Source organism: Borostomias antarcticus, assembly GCF_949987555.1.
Source record: "Borostomias antarcticus genome assembly, chromosome: 21".
In the NCBI taxonomy this organism is placed as follows: domain Eukaryota; kingdom Metazoa; phylum Chordata; class Actinopteri; order Stomiiformes; family Stomiidae; genus Borostomias; species Borostomias antarcticus.
Window position 1 is genome coordinate 18,306,649 of NC_140254.1, and position 17,622 is coordinate 18,324,270.

At 50.3% G+C, this 17,622-nt stretch overlaps 2 protein-coding genes across 2 annotated transcripts in view; one reads left to right on the top strand and one right to left on the bottom strand.

Annotated features, from left to right (window-relative positions):
- The window catches only part of daxx (death-domain associated protein), a 12,599-nt gene extending 2,257 nt beyond the window's left edge, over window positions 1–10,342 (top strand). Inside the window, exons 4-11 of the mRNA XM_084455307.1 lie at window positions 1,816–1,947; window positions 3,243–3,359; window positions 5,934–6,165; window positions 6,503–6,660; window positions 7,350–7,557; window positions 8,324–8,870; window positions 9,146–9,275; window positions 9,574–10,342. Coding sequence (XP_084311433.1) covers window positions 1,816–1,947; window positions 3,243–3,359; window positions 5,934–6,165; window positions 6,503–6,660; window positions 7,350–7,557; window positions 8,324–8,870; window positions 9,146–9,275; window positions 9,574–9,633 — 1,584 coding nt within the window. The 3' untranslated portion in view covers window positions 9,634–10,342. The remainder of the gene's footprint in view (window positions 1–1,815; window positions 1,948–3,242; window positions 3,360–5,933; window positions 6,166–6,502; window positions 6,661–7,349; window positions 7,558–8,323; window positions 8,871–9,145; window positions 9,276–9,573) is intronic.
- A 529-nt stretch (window positions 10,343–10,871) lies between these two features.
- Window positions 10,872–17,039, bottom strand: zbtb22b (zinc finger and BTB domain containing 22b). The gene is made up of 4 exons (XM_084455110.1): window positions 16,900–17,039; window positions 15,924–16,162; window positions 13,794–14,750; window positions 10,872–13,427 (listed from the first exon to the last, which is right to left on the bottom strand). Exons 2-4 carry the CDS (start codon window positions 16,152–16,154, stop codon window positions 12,456–12,458), a joined length of 2,160 nt encoding a protein of 719 aa, XP_084311236.1. The 5' UTR covers window positions 16,155–16,162; window positions 16,900–17,039; the 3' UTR covers window positions 10,872–12,455.
- Between the last annotated feature and the right edge of the window lie 583 nt (window positions 17,040–17,622).

Consider the following 17,622-nt stretch of genomic DNA (forward strand, 5'->3'; position numbering starts at 1 on the left):
CACAGGCAAATACAGGCTCCCTATACAGGCCGGCTCCCTATACAGGCCAGCTCCCTATACAGGCCGGGTCCCTATACAGGCCGGCTCTCTATACAGGCCGGGTCCTCCCTATACAGGCCGGGTCTCTATACAGGCCGGGTCTCTATACAGGCCGGGTCCCTATACAGGCCGGCTCCCTATACAGGCCAGGTCTCTATACAGGCCAGCTCCCTATACAGGCCGGGTCCTCTCTATACAGGCTGGGTCCCTATACAGGCCGGGTCCCTATACAGGCCGGGTCCCTATACAGGCCGGGTCCCTATACAGGCCGGGTCCCTATACAGGCCGGGTCTCTATACAGGCCGGGTCAAAAAGTGAGGGGAAAAAAGCTCTGGGCTTTACGGTAGTTTTGGTTGCTAGGCACCTTGTTTGAGGTGGTAACAAACGTGGCGCCGACCAGAAGAAAGTTAGATGTGAAATTTAAAGAGAGCTTTGCAGTATGCTGCAGAACATTCAGGAGAGCAAGCTGCAAAGCACTCTGGGATCGACCCGAAGAGAATCAGATACTGGAGAAAGAAGGATGAACTGCGTTTAGCTGACATGAAAAGAGCACGGCTAGCTGGTGGTGGGCTGAAGACAGTTAGCTTGAAGCTAGAAGATAAACTTTCAGAGTGGATCTACTCAGTGTGGGACAAACGCAACCGAGTCTCGAGGAAAATGATAGCGTATAAGGTGGTTTTAACGCCCGCACTCGGGAGGGGCGGTCGGAACGCCCAAACGTAGTGACAAGACTGATTTCTGGGTTTGTGCTAGCGACATTTTAAATTGCAACGGAAAAGTAAATGACTCCTACAATTACATATCATAGACAGTCTACCTTCATATTTTCAGCTTGTTACGTGCATATTTAGTTATATAAAAACGACCACAAATCATCACTATGAATTCTGTGAAGTGTCGCCCTGAAAATATTGCTTGGCGATGTCTCGTCATTGTATATGAATTCCATATTACTGTACCAACGTTACTGTACATGGGAGTTGGTGGAATGGGCGTTAACGCAGCCCCCCTCCAGGATTCCAAATTGCAGCGCTATCGTCAAAATTAGCAACCCAGTTTAAAACCAACACAACGCGGTAGATTTGAAAACCGGAATTGTTTAGAGGACACTTTGAGCTACAAAGTAAGCTGAATTGTTATCACCAAACGTTGTCTGGTTTTATACATTTACAGTTTTTGTGACGTTGTTTCCTCAGAGTGGGCGTTAACGTAGCCCCTTCCACTATGAAACAAAGCGAAGGAGATCTAGGCTTCAGTAGTTGATGGAGTGTGTGAATGTGAATGAGTGTGCTGTGAATGGGATGATGTTATATTGTTAATAGGTCAACTGGCTGTTTACATACCGGTAGGCCTCTTTGATTGGTTTTGTTGGATGACACAGGGCATATTTTTTGGTTTGTGGAATGTTTATGCAATAAAAGTCCTGAAATTAAGGGAGCATGTCCATTTGAGTTTAATCTTAAGAAATAAAAGCCTGCCTCTAATATAGGCCTGCCTCCAGTAAAGGCCTGGGGCTCTCTGCAGCTCAGTAAATAAAGACCCCGGCCACTATTAGAGGATTTACGGTAGTTTGCACCTAAAGAGGGTGATGCCTTTCATTAGAGACGGGTATCCTTCATATTCCTCTCCTCCCTCCCTCTCTCCTCTCCTCTCCTCTCCTCTCCTCTCCTCTCCTCTCCTCTCCTCTCCTCTCCTCTCCTCTCCTCTCCTCTCCTCTCCTCTCCTCTCCTCCCTCCCTCCCTCCCTCCCTCCCTCCTCTCCTCTCCTCCCTTTCAGATAGCGTACCTTGAGAACCTGTTGAAGGTCTACAACGACGAGATCCGCCGGCTGCAGGAGAAGGAGATGAGCATCGACGACCTGATGGCCGAGGATTCTGGGTACATCCAGGAGCACAAGCTGAAACGCAAGGTTAGTGAAAGGCCACGTGCGCGCTAGTCTCGCATAGCCACACCTTTCTCGCATAGCCACACACTCAAACGCGCGCACACACTCAAACCCGCGCACACACTCAAACCCTCTCTCCCTCTATCCTCCCCTCTCCCTCCCTCCCTCTCCTTCTCCCTCCCTCCCTCCCTCTCCTTCTCTCCCTCTCCTTCTCCCTCCCTCCCTCCCTCTCCTTCTCTCCCTCTCCTTCTCCCTCCCTCTCCTTCTCCCTCCCTCCCTCTCCTTCTCCCTCCCTCCCTCTCCTTCTCCCTCCCTCCCTCTCCTTCTCTCCCCTCCCTCTCCTTCTCTCCCCCTCCCTCTCCTTCTCTCCACCTCCCTCTCCTTCTCCCTCCCTCCCTCTCCTTCTCCCTCCCTCTCCTTCTCTCCCCCTCCCTTTCCTTCTCCCTCCCTCTCCTTCTCCCTCCCTCTCCTTCTCTCCCCCTCCCTTTCCTTCTCTCCCCCTCCCTTTCCTTCTCTCCCCCTCCCTCTCCTTCTCCCTCCCTCTCCTTCTCTCCCCCTCCCTTTCCTTCTCCCTCCCTCTCCTTCTCCCTCCCTCCCTCTCCTTCTCCCCCCTCTCTCTCCTTCTCCCTCCCTCCCTCTCCTTCTCTCCCCTCTCTCTCCTTCTCCCTCCCTCCCTCTCCTTCTCCCTCCCTCCCTCTCCTTCTCTCCCCTCTCTCTCCTTCTCCCTCCCTCCCTCTCCTTCTCCCTCTCTCCCCTCTCTCTCCTTCTCCCTCCCTCCCTCTCCTTCTCCCTCTCTCCCTCTCCTTCTCTCCCCCTCCCTTTCCTTATCCCTCCCTCTCCTTCTCTCCCCCTCCCTTTCCTTCTCTCCCCCTCCCTTTCCTTCTCTCCCCCTCCTTCTCCCTCCCTCTCCTTCTCTCCCCCTCCCTTTCCTTCTCCCTCCCTCTCCTTCTCCCTCCCTCCCTCTCCTTCTCCCCCCTCTCTCTCCTTCTCCCTCCCTCCCTCTCCTTCTCTCCCCTCTCTCTCCTTCTCCCTCCCTCCCTCTCCTTCTCCCTCCCTCCCTCTCCTTCTCTCCCCCTCCCTCTCCTTCTCTCCCCCTCCCTCTCCTCCCTCCCTCTCCTTCTCTCCCCTCTCTCTCCTTCTCCCTCCCTCCCTCTCCTTCTCCCTCTCTCCCCTCTCTCTCCTTCTCCCTCCCTCCCTCTCCTTCTCCCTCCCTCCCTCTCCTTCTCCCTCCCTCCCTCTCCTTCTCTCCCCCTCCCTCTCCTTCTCTCCCCCTCCCTCTCCTTCTCTCTCCCTCTCTCCCCTCTCTCTCCCCCCCCCAGATGATGAAGATCTATGAGAAGCTGTGTGAGCTGAAAGGCTGCAACACTCTGACCGGCAGAGTGATAGAACAGAGGATCCCCTACACAGGCACGCGCTACCCCGAGATCAACAGGAGGGTAAAGATACAATACACACACGCTACAATACACACACTACACAGGCATGCGCTACCCAGAGATCAACAGGAGGGTAAAGATACAATACACACACGCTACAATACACACACTACAATACACACACGCTACAATACACACACTACACAGGCACGCGCTACCCCGAGATCAACAGGAGGGTAAAGATACACAATACACACACACTACAATACACACACTACACAGGCACGCGCTACCCCGAGATCAACAGGAGGGTAAAGATACACAATACACACACACTACAATACACACACTACACAGGCACGCGCTACCCCGAGATCAACAGGAGGGTAAAGATACACGCTACAATACACACACACTACAATACACACACTACAATACACACACTACAATACACACACTACAATACACACACTACAATACACACACTACAATACACACACACTACAATACACACACACTACAATACACACACTACAATACACACACTACAATACACACACTACAATACACACACTACAATACACACACACTACAATACACACACTACACAGGCACGCGCTACCCCGAGATCAACAGGAGGGTAAAGATACACGCTACAAAACACACACTCTACAAAACACACACACAATACACACATGCTACAATACACACACGCTACAATACACACACGCTACAATACACACACGCTACAATACACACACGCTACAATACACACACGCTACAATACACACACGCTACAAAACATACACGCTACAATACACACATGCTACAATACACACACGCTACAATACACACACGCTACAATACACACACGCTACAAAACATACACACTACAATACACACATGCTACAATACACACACGCTACAATACACACACTACAATACACACAGGCTACAATACACACACAATACACACATGCTACAATACATACACGCTACAATACACACACGCTACAATACACACACTACAATACACACACGCTACAATACACACGCTACAATACACACACTACAATACACACAGGCTACAATACACACACAATACACACACGCTACAATACACATACTACAATACACACACGCTACAACACACACACTACAATACACACACGCTACAATACACACGCTACAATACACACACTACAATACACACAGGCTACAATACACACACAATACACACAGGCTACAATACACACAGGCTACAATACACACACGCTACAATACACACACGCTACAATACACACAGGCTACAATACACATACTCTACAAAACACACACGCTACAATACACACACAATACACACACGCTACAATACACACAGGCTACAATACACATACTCTACAAAACACACACGCTACAATACACACACGCTAAAAAACACACACGCTACAATACACACACGCTACAATACACACTACAATACACACATGCTACAATACACACACTACAATACACACACTACAATACACACATGCTACAATACACACAGGCTACAATACACACAGGCTACAATACACACATGCTACAATACACACAGGCTACAATACACACGCTACAATACACACACGCTACAATATACACACGCTACAATACACACACGCTACAATACACACACTACAATACACACACGCTACAATACACACGCTACAATACACACACTACAATACACACAGGCTACAATACACACACAATACACACAGGCTACAATACACACAGGCTACAATACACACAGGCTACAATACACGCACGCTACAATACACACACGCTACAATACACACAGGCTACAATACACATACTCTACAAAACACACACGCTACAATACACACACGCTAAAAAACACACACGCTACAATACACACACGCTACAATACACACACTACAATACACACATGCTACAATACACACAGGCTACAATACACACGCTACAATACACACACGCTACAATATACACACGCTACAATATACACACGCTACAATACACACACGCTACAATACACACACGCTACAATACACACACGCTACAATACACACATGCTCCAAAACATACACGCTACAATACACACAAGCTACAATACACACACGCTACAATACACACACGCTACAATACACACAGACTACAAAACACACACGCTACAAAACATACAGAGACACAGAGACACACACACTACAATACACACACGCTACAAAACATACAGAGACGCACACACTACAATACACACGCTACAAAACATAGAGACACACACACACTACAATACACACACGCTACAAAACATACAGACACACACACACTACGATACACACATGCTACAAAACATACAGAGAGACACACACACACTACAAAACACGCAAACACACACACACACACACACACACAACAAAACACGCAGACACACACACATAAATTGTTTCCGCTTTGCTCAAACCCAATATTCTTAGAGGAAGAATTCACACGTCAATATCACCTAAATCGATCCAAATCGATAGTCAGTCTTAACAAACAATAACAAATTGACAAACAGGAAGTGGAATTATTGTCAACGCCCCACCCCCGTCTCCCCCCCTCTCCCTCTCCCAGATTGAGCGTTTCATCAACAGTCCGGAGGCCCAGCTGAACCCACCGGACTACTCTGACATCCTGCAGCAGGTCCAGCGGGCCAACGGACGCCACCAGCTCTTGCTGAGCAAGAAGCAGATGGTGCAGATCGCCCAGGACGGCTTCAGGGACGCGGGGAACCGTCTGCAAGAGAGACGCCACCTCGACATGGTCTACAACTTCGGCTCCCACCTCACCGACTTCTACAAACCTGGTGTGTGTGTGTGTGTGTGTGTGTGTGTGTGTGTGTGTGTGTGTGTGTGTGAGCGTGTGAGCGTGTGAGCGTGTGAGCGTGTGAGCGTGTGAGCGTGTGTGTGTCGGGGGGTATGCACAAGAAACGCGCTTTTAGTTCTAGACAAATACTCTTCATCAGGTAGTTGAATGACCCCCTTTCTCCCCCTCCTCCTACTCCCTGTTCTCTCTCTCTCTCTCTCTCTCTCTCTCTCTCTCTCTCTCTCTCTCCTCTACCGCCCCCGCCCCGCCCCATCCTTAATTCCTCTCTCTCCCCTCTTCTCGTCCATCTCTCTCTTCCTCTCTTCTCCCCCCCCCAGGTACAGACCCCGCCATGCAGGACCCGGTCCTGGCGAAGCGCCTGCGTTCGAACAGGGAGGTGGCCGTCTCCAGCCTGGAGCAGGTCATCAGCAAGTACGCCCTGCAGCAGGACGACGTGGAGGAGGAGGAGAGGAGGAAGAGGCTGGAGAAGAAGGAGGTGAGGAAGAGCGGGGGGGGAGACGCCGCCATGTTGCTTTTATTATCCCACAGCAGAGAGTCGTCTCCTGCTCCGCATTCAACACCCCGCGCCCCGGGTAGACGCACGCACGCACTTCACAGGAAGTGACTCTGTATTGTGGGGCTGCGTTCTGAATCGCATACTACCCTACTATATAGTATGCCAAAACAGGATGTAGTATGTCCCAATACATAGTATGCCACATGCAGTATGGCAAAAATACCAGGATGTCCTACTACATCCGGTCATATTTTGCAGTATGCAAGCCAGCAGGCTTTTCTGGCTATTCTGACCCACAATCCTGTGCGCGGCGGAAATGTGCGTCACATGTGCGAGTCGTGACAGCTGTAGACGAATGTCGCGTTATGGACAGCGACGGATGTGGGCAAATTTCAAGGCGCGATGTTATGACAAGGTAGTATGCCCCAATTGGATGCCTACTGCTTGCAAAGTACGTACTTTCTAAGGGCAGCTGTAGTAGGTACTGGTAGTAGAAGTATGCGATTCGGAACGCAGCCTGGGTCACAGGAAGTGTTGTAGTCTTGGTTAACAGGAAGTGATGTGACTTGTCAGAGGAAGGGCTGTCTCAGAGGGTTCTGCCACGCCCCCAAGTGGGGCTGTGATTTTCTCTGCGCACATCCTGACGGGGGTGTTGTCCGTGTGTCTAGCAGGCCCAGAAACCTGAGGGGGGAGGAGTTGGAGAAGTTGGAGCGAGTGAAAAGAAGGAGGGAGGCGGAGAGGAGGAGGGGCCAGCTGAGGGGGAGGAGCCACCCGAGGAAGAGGACGATGAGGACGATGACGTGTCGTCTGACCCGGACATCGAGGAGGAGATTCAGGCCAGCGAAGAACAAGTCGGACCACGTCAAGATGATGATGGTGATGATGATGATGATGATGATAGGGCTGCCCCCTGAAAGTCGACGAGTCGAATCATCAGTCGGAAACTTTAAGTCGAGTTGTCGAGTTGCGCTGGTGGGCAAAACATCACTCACCTGCCTTGTGATTTATATAGGACAGGCCAATCATTTGTTTTAGATCTAGGCTGTTACCGTAGCTACGGAGGAAAGAAGACGAGGAACCCCTCTCCCCTCCCCCACCTCACGTTTCCCAAACGGAATATCACAACACAAAACTTAACCATTAACAAAAATCAATCGTTTTTTTGGCTGACATTCGAAAGATTTGATTCCAAAGTTTTAAAAGAAGTGTTTATTTGAATGAAAGATTCGGATTGTGATAGACCACAATTCCATTGATTTTGACGCTGTAATTTAGCGCCCATTCCAATCAATGTAGCGCTACAGAACGGATGATGTACAATATTAGTTCAGTTCAATTTTAATATTTTTTAAAGGACGTGTTTATTTGAATGAGGAAAAAAAGACCACAATTTCACCAAAATCGTTTAGTGACCAAAAATCTACTTTGACCATCATGAACGATTAATCGATTAATTGGACCCACCCTTAGGTGTCGGTAGTGATGGTGTTTAAATATAAAGCATTAAACAGGGCTTTTGTCTCATACTTTTCAGCTGATTTCATTATCTCCTTGTAATCTTGGAGCCGACAGCAAAACTTCACTGGGACTGTATGCCATACATTACATGTGACGAATAAAAGGAATCTTCAATCTATTCCAGAGGAAGACGATGATGAAGATGACAATGAGGCAGAGCCAGTGAACGAGAGCGAGAAAGATCAGGATGGAGTGAACGACAGAGAGAAAGATCAGAATGGACTGAACCAGCCCTCTGGCCGGGACCCAAAGGAGGACAAACAGCCCGTAACCAACGGACTCAGCCCTGTTTCCGAGGACAACACCCCCGGGCTCTCTCCCCTCATAGATGACCCCTCCCCCACGGACAGCCCTAGCCAGTCGGAGCCCATGGAACGAGATAAAGGCAATGAATCAGCCAATCACAATAAGAAGGATGTTGTTTCCTCCAATCATGTATTGGATGTGTCTGTCAGCACTAGCATGGACACCTTGGACTCCCCTCACCTTGCAGCCAATCAGGTCTCTTTGCCGCCGTCCCCTGTGGTGCTGTCGACCAATGAGGACACTAGTCAGGTCCTCCACGCGACACGGTCGACCAATTGCAGCCCTCGGCCGCTCAGCCCCAGAGCCACCAGAAGCAGGAAGAGGAAGAGAGAGGAGGAGAGGATCCAGGGTTACAAAAGTGAGAGGTAAGATGGCTAGGTGGTAACTAAGCAACTGGTGCCAAGCCACTTCCAGTGATTGCAGAGTGATTGTAGAGTTTTCTTATCGGTCTCTGGGGAAGATGGCACACAAGCTAATTTCCCAAAAGGTTTGTGTGTTCCTTTAAAGAAAACCATTTTATTGTGTTTGTTAGTGCTCAGTCAGTTCATGTCTTCATTTTTATGTTAATTTCTCTCTCACCCACACTATCATACCATTCTCTCCCTCCACCACCCACACCCCTCTCTCCTTCCCTCCTCAGTGAGGTAGACATCCCTCTGGACATGGGTGTGGCCAGTAGCCCTCTGCAGGCAGACTCCACCAGAGCAGACACACCCCAACAGGAAGTGGTCACCAGTTCCCAGTCCACCCCACCCCCCAAGAAGAACAAGGTAGGGAGGGAGGGAGGGAAGGAATAAACAATAAATGAATGGTAGAAGGACAGACAAGTGAGAGAGAGAGTGTTTTTACTGTTTTTTTTGCTTCCCTCTGGAATATGTAGAGAGTGGGTCGTATGCCCACCTCCCTTGTTCTCTGTAAAGCGCATTGTGTTGCCTCTGGGTATGAAATGCGCTATACAAATAAAGCTTTGATTGATTGATTGATTGAGAGTGGAGTCTTTAAAAATGTCTACTTGCACAAAACAAATCAAAAAAATAACCTGTCTGTCTCTCTGTATTTGGTTGCCAGGTCAACGTGGCGACCCAGTGTGACCCGGATGAGATCATCGTCCTGTCAGACTGTGATTGACCCCTGACCCCAGAGGGAGTGGGTCTAGGCTCCTCCTCTCAGCCTTGGTGACCTCCACACTAGTGCCTGCTACAAATACCATTTCCAATTACTGTGAAATACTTGATTTAGGTTATCCAGTACAATTAAACCAATGGAACAGTCCCAAAAGTCTGAATTCTGAGGTAAATTTAACACACCTCAATTACTTTTGAGTATTTGATCCGTGTTTGGATGTGAACCGCAGACGGACACACAATCGCGGGAAGACTGACCTCTCTTCACTTGGCCAAATGTGCCATGGACACAGTAGTTAAATGCAAATGTGTTTACATTTTATATTTAAATACCTTGTTTGGGAGGGGGATGTGTGGGGGGATTTTTAACTGTAATAAGAAGTATGTAGATGAGATATTCATTTAGAGATAATTTGATTTCATACCCTTATTGATTCAATGAAGCGTTTTTCTGTCAGGAGTGTATGGATGGGTGCAGGACTATACTCTAATGCTGGCAACGTGCTCTACCTACATATTTGGTTTGAATCCTGAAGTAACTTATTTGAGGCTTTATTAAAGACGGTGCAGGATCTGTCAATCACAGATTTTGAATTCATTCGTCGATTCAGTCAATTATGAATGGAGAGTAGCTGGTGTGTCTTCATCTTCCATAGACCCATTAGATCCTCAGGTGTGTGTGTGTGTGTGTGTGTGTGTGTGTGTGTGTGTGTGAGAGAGAGAGTGAGTAAAAGGGGAGGGGGGGGTTCTGGACCAAGCTGAAAAAAAAAAAGAAGCTCAACATGTAAAGAGAATCTATGGAGAGTGAACTCTGAACTCTCAACATGGGAATGGACGGTCCATTTGAAAATTGAGCACATGTAGTTGAGATGAGTAGGCTGAGCTTACTTAGCATGTAGTGGTCATTTAGTTCTAAGAAGAGTACAATTTATTTTTGTATTTTTTTTTTTCCTTTTTAAATGCTTCTGGTTTTTATTTGGTCTGGGAGATATGTTATAATTCATTCAACAATTCATTCAACTTTACTTTTAAAGCCTTTGATATTACAGAGCATTTGTTTTTTTCCATGTTCATTTTTTTTCCAAATAAAAGTACTACTGTATGTTGTCAGAGAAGTGTTCTTTCTGTGACACGTTCCTTTTGAAGCTACATGACTATCCAAGGTGGAATAGCCACACACACACACACACACACACACACGGAAAGCAGAAGACGAGGACACAGGTTGACAAAGTTGCACCAGATATTGTTTTACTTGTTCAGTTAGACAGCGGACAGTAGCTAGCATTCATGTACTTTGTCTATTGTTACTGTGTAAGAGGACTCAGACAGCCATTCAGATCCGACACCCAACAATGTCACAATAATCTGCCCAATATAGGGAAATATGTAATAGTACTGTACCACATGGCAAGAATATGCTTACTAGCAGTTGTATCCAATATCTACAGTTCACTTCATGTTAAACCAACAGTACTTTACAACCCCAGAGAATCTGTCCTTCCCTGTACATCCAGATTTCGACTCCAATTTTCACTTGAGTAAAGTGAAGTTAGAATACGTGTTTCAGAGGCTTCACACTAAACCAGACAGCCCAACTTCTCATATCAGAGAAATAACTGAAATATATGCATGTTTTCAAAAGTTCTATAATCAATATTCACCTCCACTGTTAATTTACACATAACTATAGGTCAGTGCGCTTGTCTACACTATTAGTGTTAGTTTACTAGATAGAACACAACATACTGCTATCCCACGTTACATCTCATAAATGTATATAGTGCGTAAAATAACAGTTCTTGCCCAAAATGTAGTTTTTCTGTCCTGCATAAAATGAGCTTTCCCTTGGCCTTCATAGAAGGTAAAAAAAGGTAAAACACACAAATACCTTAATGTACACAACTTCTCTCAAAGCATGCAGAAGAATCAACTGTTAGAATGATAGCTCATAAGAAGGAGGGCATATATAAAGCCTGTGTGTATATGTTGTGATGACGGTCTGTGCTGTGTATGAGCCCACTGTATGCTTGTAAGCCAAAGGAAAATGTCCTTTTGTAACTTTAACGCAGAGAAGTTTTCATCTTGCAGACTCGCACCCTCTGCCTATAACGCTTTGTCATCCACCAAACTGCCGAGGTTCGTCTGTAAACACACTATACACGGTATAGCATCAACAATCATAACACCAGAGAAAGAGATCAGACGGCACATCACCTCAAAGGATTTACAACCATAGAACACTTTAGCACAGGAGATCTGAGTGGCACTCCAGAGAGAGAGCAGTTAACTGTAGCAGCAGAAAACGGTAGAGGAATGTTGTCTTTACTGTAGACTAGACTAGTACACCCACATGAAAAGTAGGTAGAAGTTTGAAACAAAATGGCAGTACTGTCTTCAAGTGTCTTCTTTGCTGACACTCCAACAGGGAGATGCTGTAATTCTCTGGCCGAGGCGAATGATAGCTTAAAAACGTCACTCGATTTGTGTTATATTGTGCGCCTCACTGAACTGTAATCACATCACTCGCAACAGGTGACATTAATTTGTTTTTAATATTGCTTACAAAGGCAGAGTTAGTGAAACATCGTCAATGTAGTGAGGCGGTCTCTCTTATATTTGGTTCTCTTACTAGACGTTTAGCATGTCCCACACGTCAGTTGGAGTTAAAAGGACTAGATTATACTCTGATCTGAACCATAATCCTGTGGGACTCTCCAGGAAGGTGGCGGGACTTTCTAGAGGCATCTATGGGAATTGGAACTCCTATGTTCAGTGTATGGTTACCATGGTTACCACTCACGGGGGTCTGAGTTTTGGGCGTCATTATGTGACGCTGCTGTCGTTTGTTCCGACCTCACACACGTCCTCCTCACACCCGCCTCGGCCTGCCCCTAGACCAAACATAGCCGAACTCTGACCCTGCCCTCCGGCACTCTGGGAGCCGACCCCGAGGAGCGTCCCAGGGCCGGGCATGCTCAGACAGGACGCGGCGGCGGCGGCGCTGGCGGACGCACCGGGAAGGTGGGAGGACAGGATGGACATCCCGCCCCTGCCGCCCTGCTCAGATAGGTGAAGGTGAGGGAGGTGGGGAGAAGACATGACCTCACCGTCGCCCGGCCCTCCTCCTCCTCTCCCTCCGCCTCTCCTCTCACAGTGCGAACGGTGCCTCATGAAGCTGTCCCTCCACATGAACTTCCTCCCGCAGCTGTGGCAGTCATAGGGCTTCAGGCCCGTGTGGGTCTTCATGTGCTCCGTCAGGTGGTGTTTCATCTTGAACTTCTTGGCGCAGACGGGGCAGTTGAAGGGACGCAGGTCCAGGTGCATGTTGATGTGACGGTCACGCATGCTCTTGTGGGTGAACGTCTTTCCGCAGTGGCACATGAACACCTTCCCCGAACCCCCCCCCACTCCTCCTCCTCCTCCTCCTCCGCCCCCGACTCCTCCCTCCATCCCTTCCAAGCCGTCACCCAGACCCACCTGCGCTGACAGGTGGACCGCTCCGTGCTCCAGGTTTGGTCCTTTATACGATGACGTCTGGGCTATACCACCTCCCAGGCCTAGGGGGGGCGGCTGGTCCAGAGCGGCTTGGCTGTAGAGGAGGATCTGGTTCCCCTGCATGTCTAAGGGGAAGAGATGGGCTCTGGCCGCAGCAGCAGACTGGACCTGGCCCAGCAGGGCCGACACTGACCTGGCCCCGCTCGGACCACAACCATCCTGGAGGTGATGGGATTGGGGGTGGTCCAACAAGCCACCGTCAAACTTGAGGTAGTCTTCAGAAGACTGGCAGTAATCCACCTGGAAGAGACACGGATGATGTTTTAAGAATCCGAAAGATCAATTCAAAAGCTAATTTTCTAAGAATTTGATCAGATTAGAAATCGGAGAGATAAAGTAGATTCAAGATTATCTTTCTCATTATAAGATGCATACTCATTAACAAAGGTTATTCACATTGTATTAAGATTAATTGTGCCACTCTTCAACAGACATGAGAGCACTTTCATGTTTATGTGATTTATGCGTTTTTGAGTGAGTGTCCAAAGCTTAAGCCCTAATACTACAGCCCTAAGAAGATTCGTAAAGTTAATGCTCTGCCGACTCTTTCTGAGGTGCTTTCCCCTCTACTCTAGGTATTACGGTAAAGGTGATGTTTCAGCTGACCTGTGGGTCCATCTCAGCCTGGCTTCTGGCCACCAGCTCTCCGGTCAAGGTCCTGACGTTAGAAATGTTGAACGTCCTCTCCCTCTCCCTCATCATCTCCAGCTCCCTCTCCTCCTCTTCCTCCTCCTCATCCTCCTCCTCTCCCCCCTCCTCCCCCGAGACCACGATGAGGTCATCATCCTGCGCCCGCTCCGTCTTCACCACCACCCACTGCTTCCGGGGGTTGATGCTGGGCTGGCTGTAGGCCGGACGCTTCTGTAGGGGGGAGTGGTCTCCGACCTGATAGGACGAAACCCCAAAGCTGTCGCTGACACCCACTTCCTGGTCGGACACCTCCCTGGCTCTCTTCCTCCTTCCGCTGCCTCTCTCTCTCTTCCTGGCATACAGGAGCTCCTCCTCCTCTTCCTCGATGAGGAAGGCCTCCTCTCCCCCCGAGGGGGTGCAGTAGCTGGGGGTGGTGCTGGAGCCTCCTCCTCCCTCCTCAGGGGCCCCTGCCACCGCCACCCCTCCACCGAAGCTGGCCTCTCTGGGGCTGAAGTAGTTGGTGCTGCTGGGGGACTGGCTCTCACTCAGGGAGGGCCGGGTGGGGGGCTTAGGGGCCGTCTGGGGCTCTGAGCCTTCCCCCCGGGCCCCAGGTGGTACCCCACCTCCCCCTCCCCCTCCGGCGCTGCTGCTGCACCCAGGGTTCCCCTGCCCTCCTCCCCCCGCCGAGAGGCCCCCCTGCTGGGCCCCCGCGCCGCCGCCGCCGCTCCCACCCCCCCGGCCCTCCTTCAGCAGCTCGGTGCACTTGTCCACGATGTGCCACATCTGCAGCACGCTGCCCACCGTCAGGTAGTTGACGATGTGGTCGCGCAGCATCCTCAGCTGGCCCGTGTAGGCGCAGGACAGCACGCCCTCCAAGGCCAGGGGGTCCATGACGGCCGGGATGGACACGGTGGACATGTTCTTCAACAGAACCTGAGGGGAGGGAGGGACGGAAGGGAGAGAGGGTGGGAAGAGACGAAATGGAGCGGCGGATGGAGCGAGAGACAGAGGGGGAGGGTAGTGGGCAGCGTTAGGGGAGGCAGAGGGGGAGGGTAGTGGGCAGCGTTAGGGAGGCAGAGGGGGAAGGTAGTGGGCAGCGTTAGGGGAGGAGAGACAGAGGGAGAGGGTAGTGGGCAGCGTTAGGGGAGGAGAGACAGAGGGGGAGGGTAGTGGGCAGCGTTAGGGGAGGAGAGGCAGAGGGGGAGGGTAGTGGGCAGCGTTAGGGGAGGAGAGGCAGAGGGGGAGGGTAGTGGGCAGCGTTAGGGGAGGAGAGACAGAGGGGGAGGGTAGTGGGCAGCGTTAGGGAGGCAGAGGGGGAGGGTAGTGGGCAGCGTTAGGGGAGGAGAGACAGAGGGGGAGGGTAGTGGGCAGCGTTAGGGAGGCAGAGGGGGAGGGTAGTGGGCAGCGTTAGGGGAGGAGAGACAGAGGGGGAGGGTAGTGGGCAGCGTTAGGGGAGGAGAGACAGAGGGGGAGGGTAGTGGGCAGCGTTAGGGGAGGAGAGACAGAGGGGGAGGGTAGTGGGCAGCGTTAGGGGAGGAGAGACAGAGGGGGGGGTAGTGGGCAGCGTTAGGGGAGGAGAGACAGAGGGGGGGAGGGTAGTGGGCAGCGTTAGGGGAGGAGAGACAGAGGGGGAGGGTAGTGGGCAGCGTTAGGGGAGGAGAGACAGAGGGGGAGGGTAGTGGGCAGCGTTAGGGGAGGAGAGACAGAGGGGGAGGGTAGTGGGCAGCGTTAGGGAGGCAGAGGGGGAGGGTAGTGGGCAGCGTTAGGGGAGGAGAGGCAGAGGGGGGGGTAGTGGGCAGCGTTAGGGAGACAGAGGGGGAGGGTAGTGGGCAGCGTTAGGGGAGGAGAGACAGAGGGGGGGGGTAGTGGGCAGCGTTAGCGAGAGTTGTTTATATATTCCACTCGGAGAATAGCTGTGGTGACCGAACAGCAGCAGACACACACCAAACCAGGGTTGAGACCTGCTTTATCCAGGTAGCAGAGAGAAAGAGATGGACAGACAGCTGACACCTGCAATATGTCCATCCTATTCCCTGGTCAAGCCCTGTGAAGGTACTCGCAATGCAACCGGGTGACGCCTGTTAAGACTAGCCAGTAGCTACCCACCTGGTCGTGGAAGTAGGGCGAGGACGCAGCCAGCACGCAGCGGTGGGCCTTGAACACCTGGCCCTGCACCTGGATGGAGAGGTCACAGAGATGGCCTTCCTCCCTCTGCTTATTCAGGCTCTCCAACACTGAGGTCTGGGCACCGGGGAAGCACACCTGCACCTCCAAGCCAGAGGGGGCGCTAGAGCCGCCGCTGCTGCTACAGCCAGGGTCCAGGGACAGAGACTGCATCTAGGCTGCTGATGAAGCACATCAATAAGTGATTGATCGATCAATTTGCATAAAGATCTGAAATGTGTCAGCGTGGATAGCCCTGACAGAAAACCATTTCCCTCGCTTGTTCAAACTATAAAGACAGTCTGAAAGGATACATCTTATGGTAGATAGGTGTCATTATCATATCTGCAGCATTATTAGCCAATCATACAATTGCCTGACATTAGCCCAGGGTTGCCAAGTTTGGAGTGAGATTTTTTCCACTAAGTCACAAGCACCTCCTTTGGTTTTGATTTGGATAGCGGTTTTTGATTGAAAAGTAGGTTCCCATGAACATTGAACTGCTAGTAGGCCTATTTAGGGGCTGGTTATTTCTCTGCGTGAGAAGAGGCTGAAATACGTGACTCACGCTCAATGCGTGACACTTGGCAGCCCTGCATTAACCCATTACTACGTTAAGGCATTTCACTAAGGGAATTCAAGCAGACTCTAGCACCGATGCCATATACTAGCTTATCTGTGTACGTTAGCACGGGTTTAGTGGTGGCAACCTCGTTTGATCCAACATTCATTTTAGTAGCAGTGATTCGTTTTGAATCAGCAAAGCCATCTAGTTACTTGTAACGAATGCCGCTATGCAACCTCATTGAACAGACACGTAGATATCCAGCCAGCTCTGGAGGTAGCAACCTACTCTGAGCAAACATGGGTTAGCCTAGCTATGCTAGCTCCTAGGCTACCGAGCCAGAAGCAACCCTACCTTTCCTTTCAGGGGCGTAGCTACGTCCGAAAAAAGCCTTGTTCTCAATTCCCGAACTACCTTGCGAGATTACCCCGCGCCTAAAGTGTGTGTGCCGGATTCGCATGATCTGTTGCTCTCCATCGTGTTCATCTGCTGGATTTAAGCATGCCAGACATACCAGACACCTAGCCGATTAGAAACACAATGGCACGGTTGTCTGGGCTGCTAGTCTAACCTGACATGGCCATCGTGATCACGTGGGCGCACGCTGCTTTTCTCCAGTGACGAACGTGCGCTCACGTGATCAGGATGACTGTACCCAGGGCCCCAGGATAGGCTAGTCTAGACCATGGAGGTAATACCTACTAGACCAACCCAGGGCCCCAGGATAGGCTAGTCTAGACCATGGATGACTGTACCCAGGGCCCCAGGATAGGCTAGTCTAGACCATGGATGACTGTACCCAGGGCCCCAGGATAGGCTAGTCTAGACCATGGAGGTAATACATATAACTACTAGACCAACCCAGGGCCCCAGGATAGGCTAGTCTAGACCATGGAGGTAATACATATCACTACTAGACCAACCCAGGGCCCCAGGATAGGCTAGTCTAGACCATGGAGGTAATACATATAACTACTAGACCAACCCAGGGCCCCAGGATAGGCTAGTCTAGACCATGGAGGTAATACATATAACTACTAGACCAACCCAGGGCCCCAGGATAGGCTAGTCTAGACC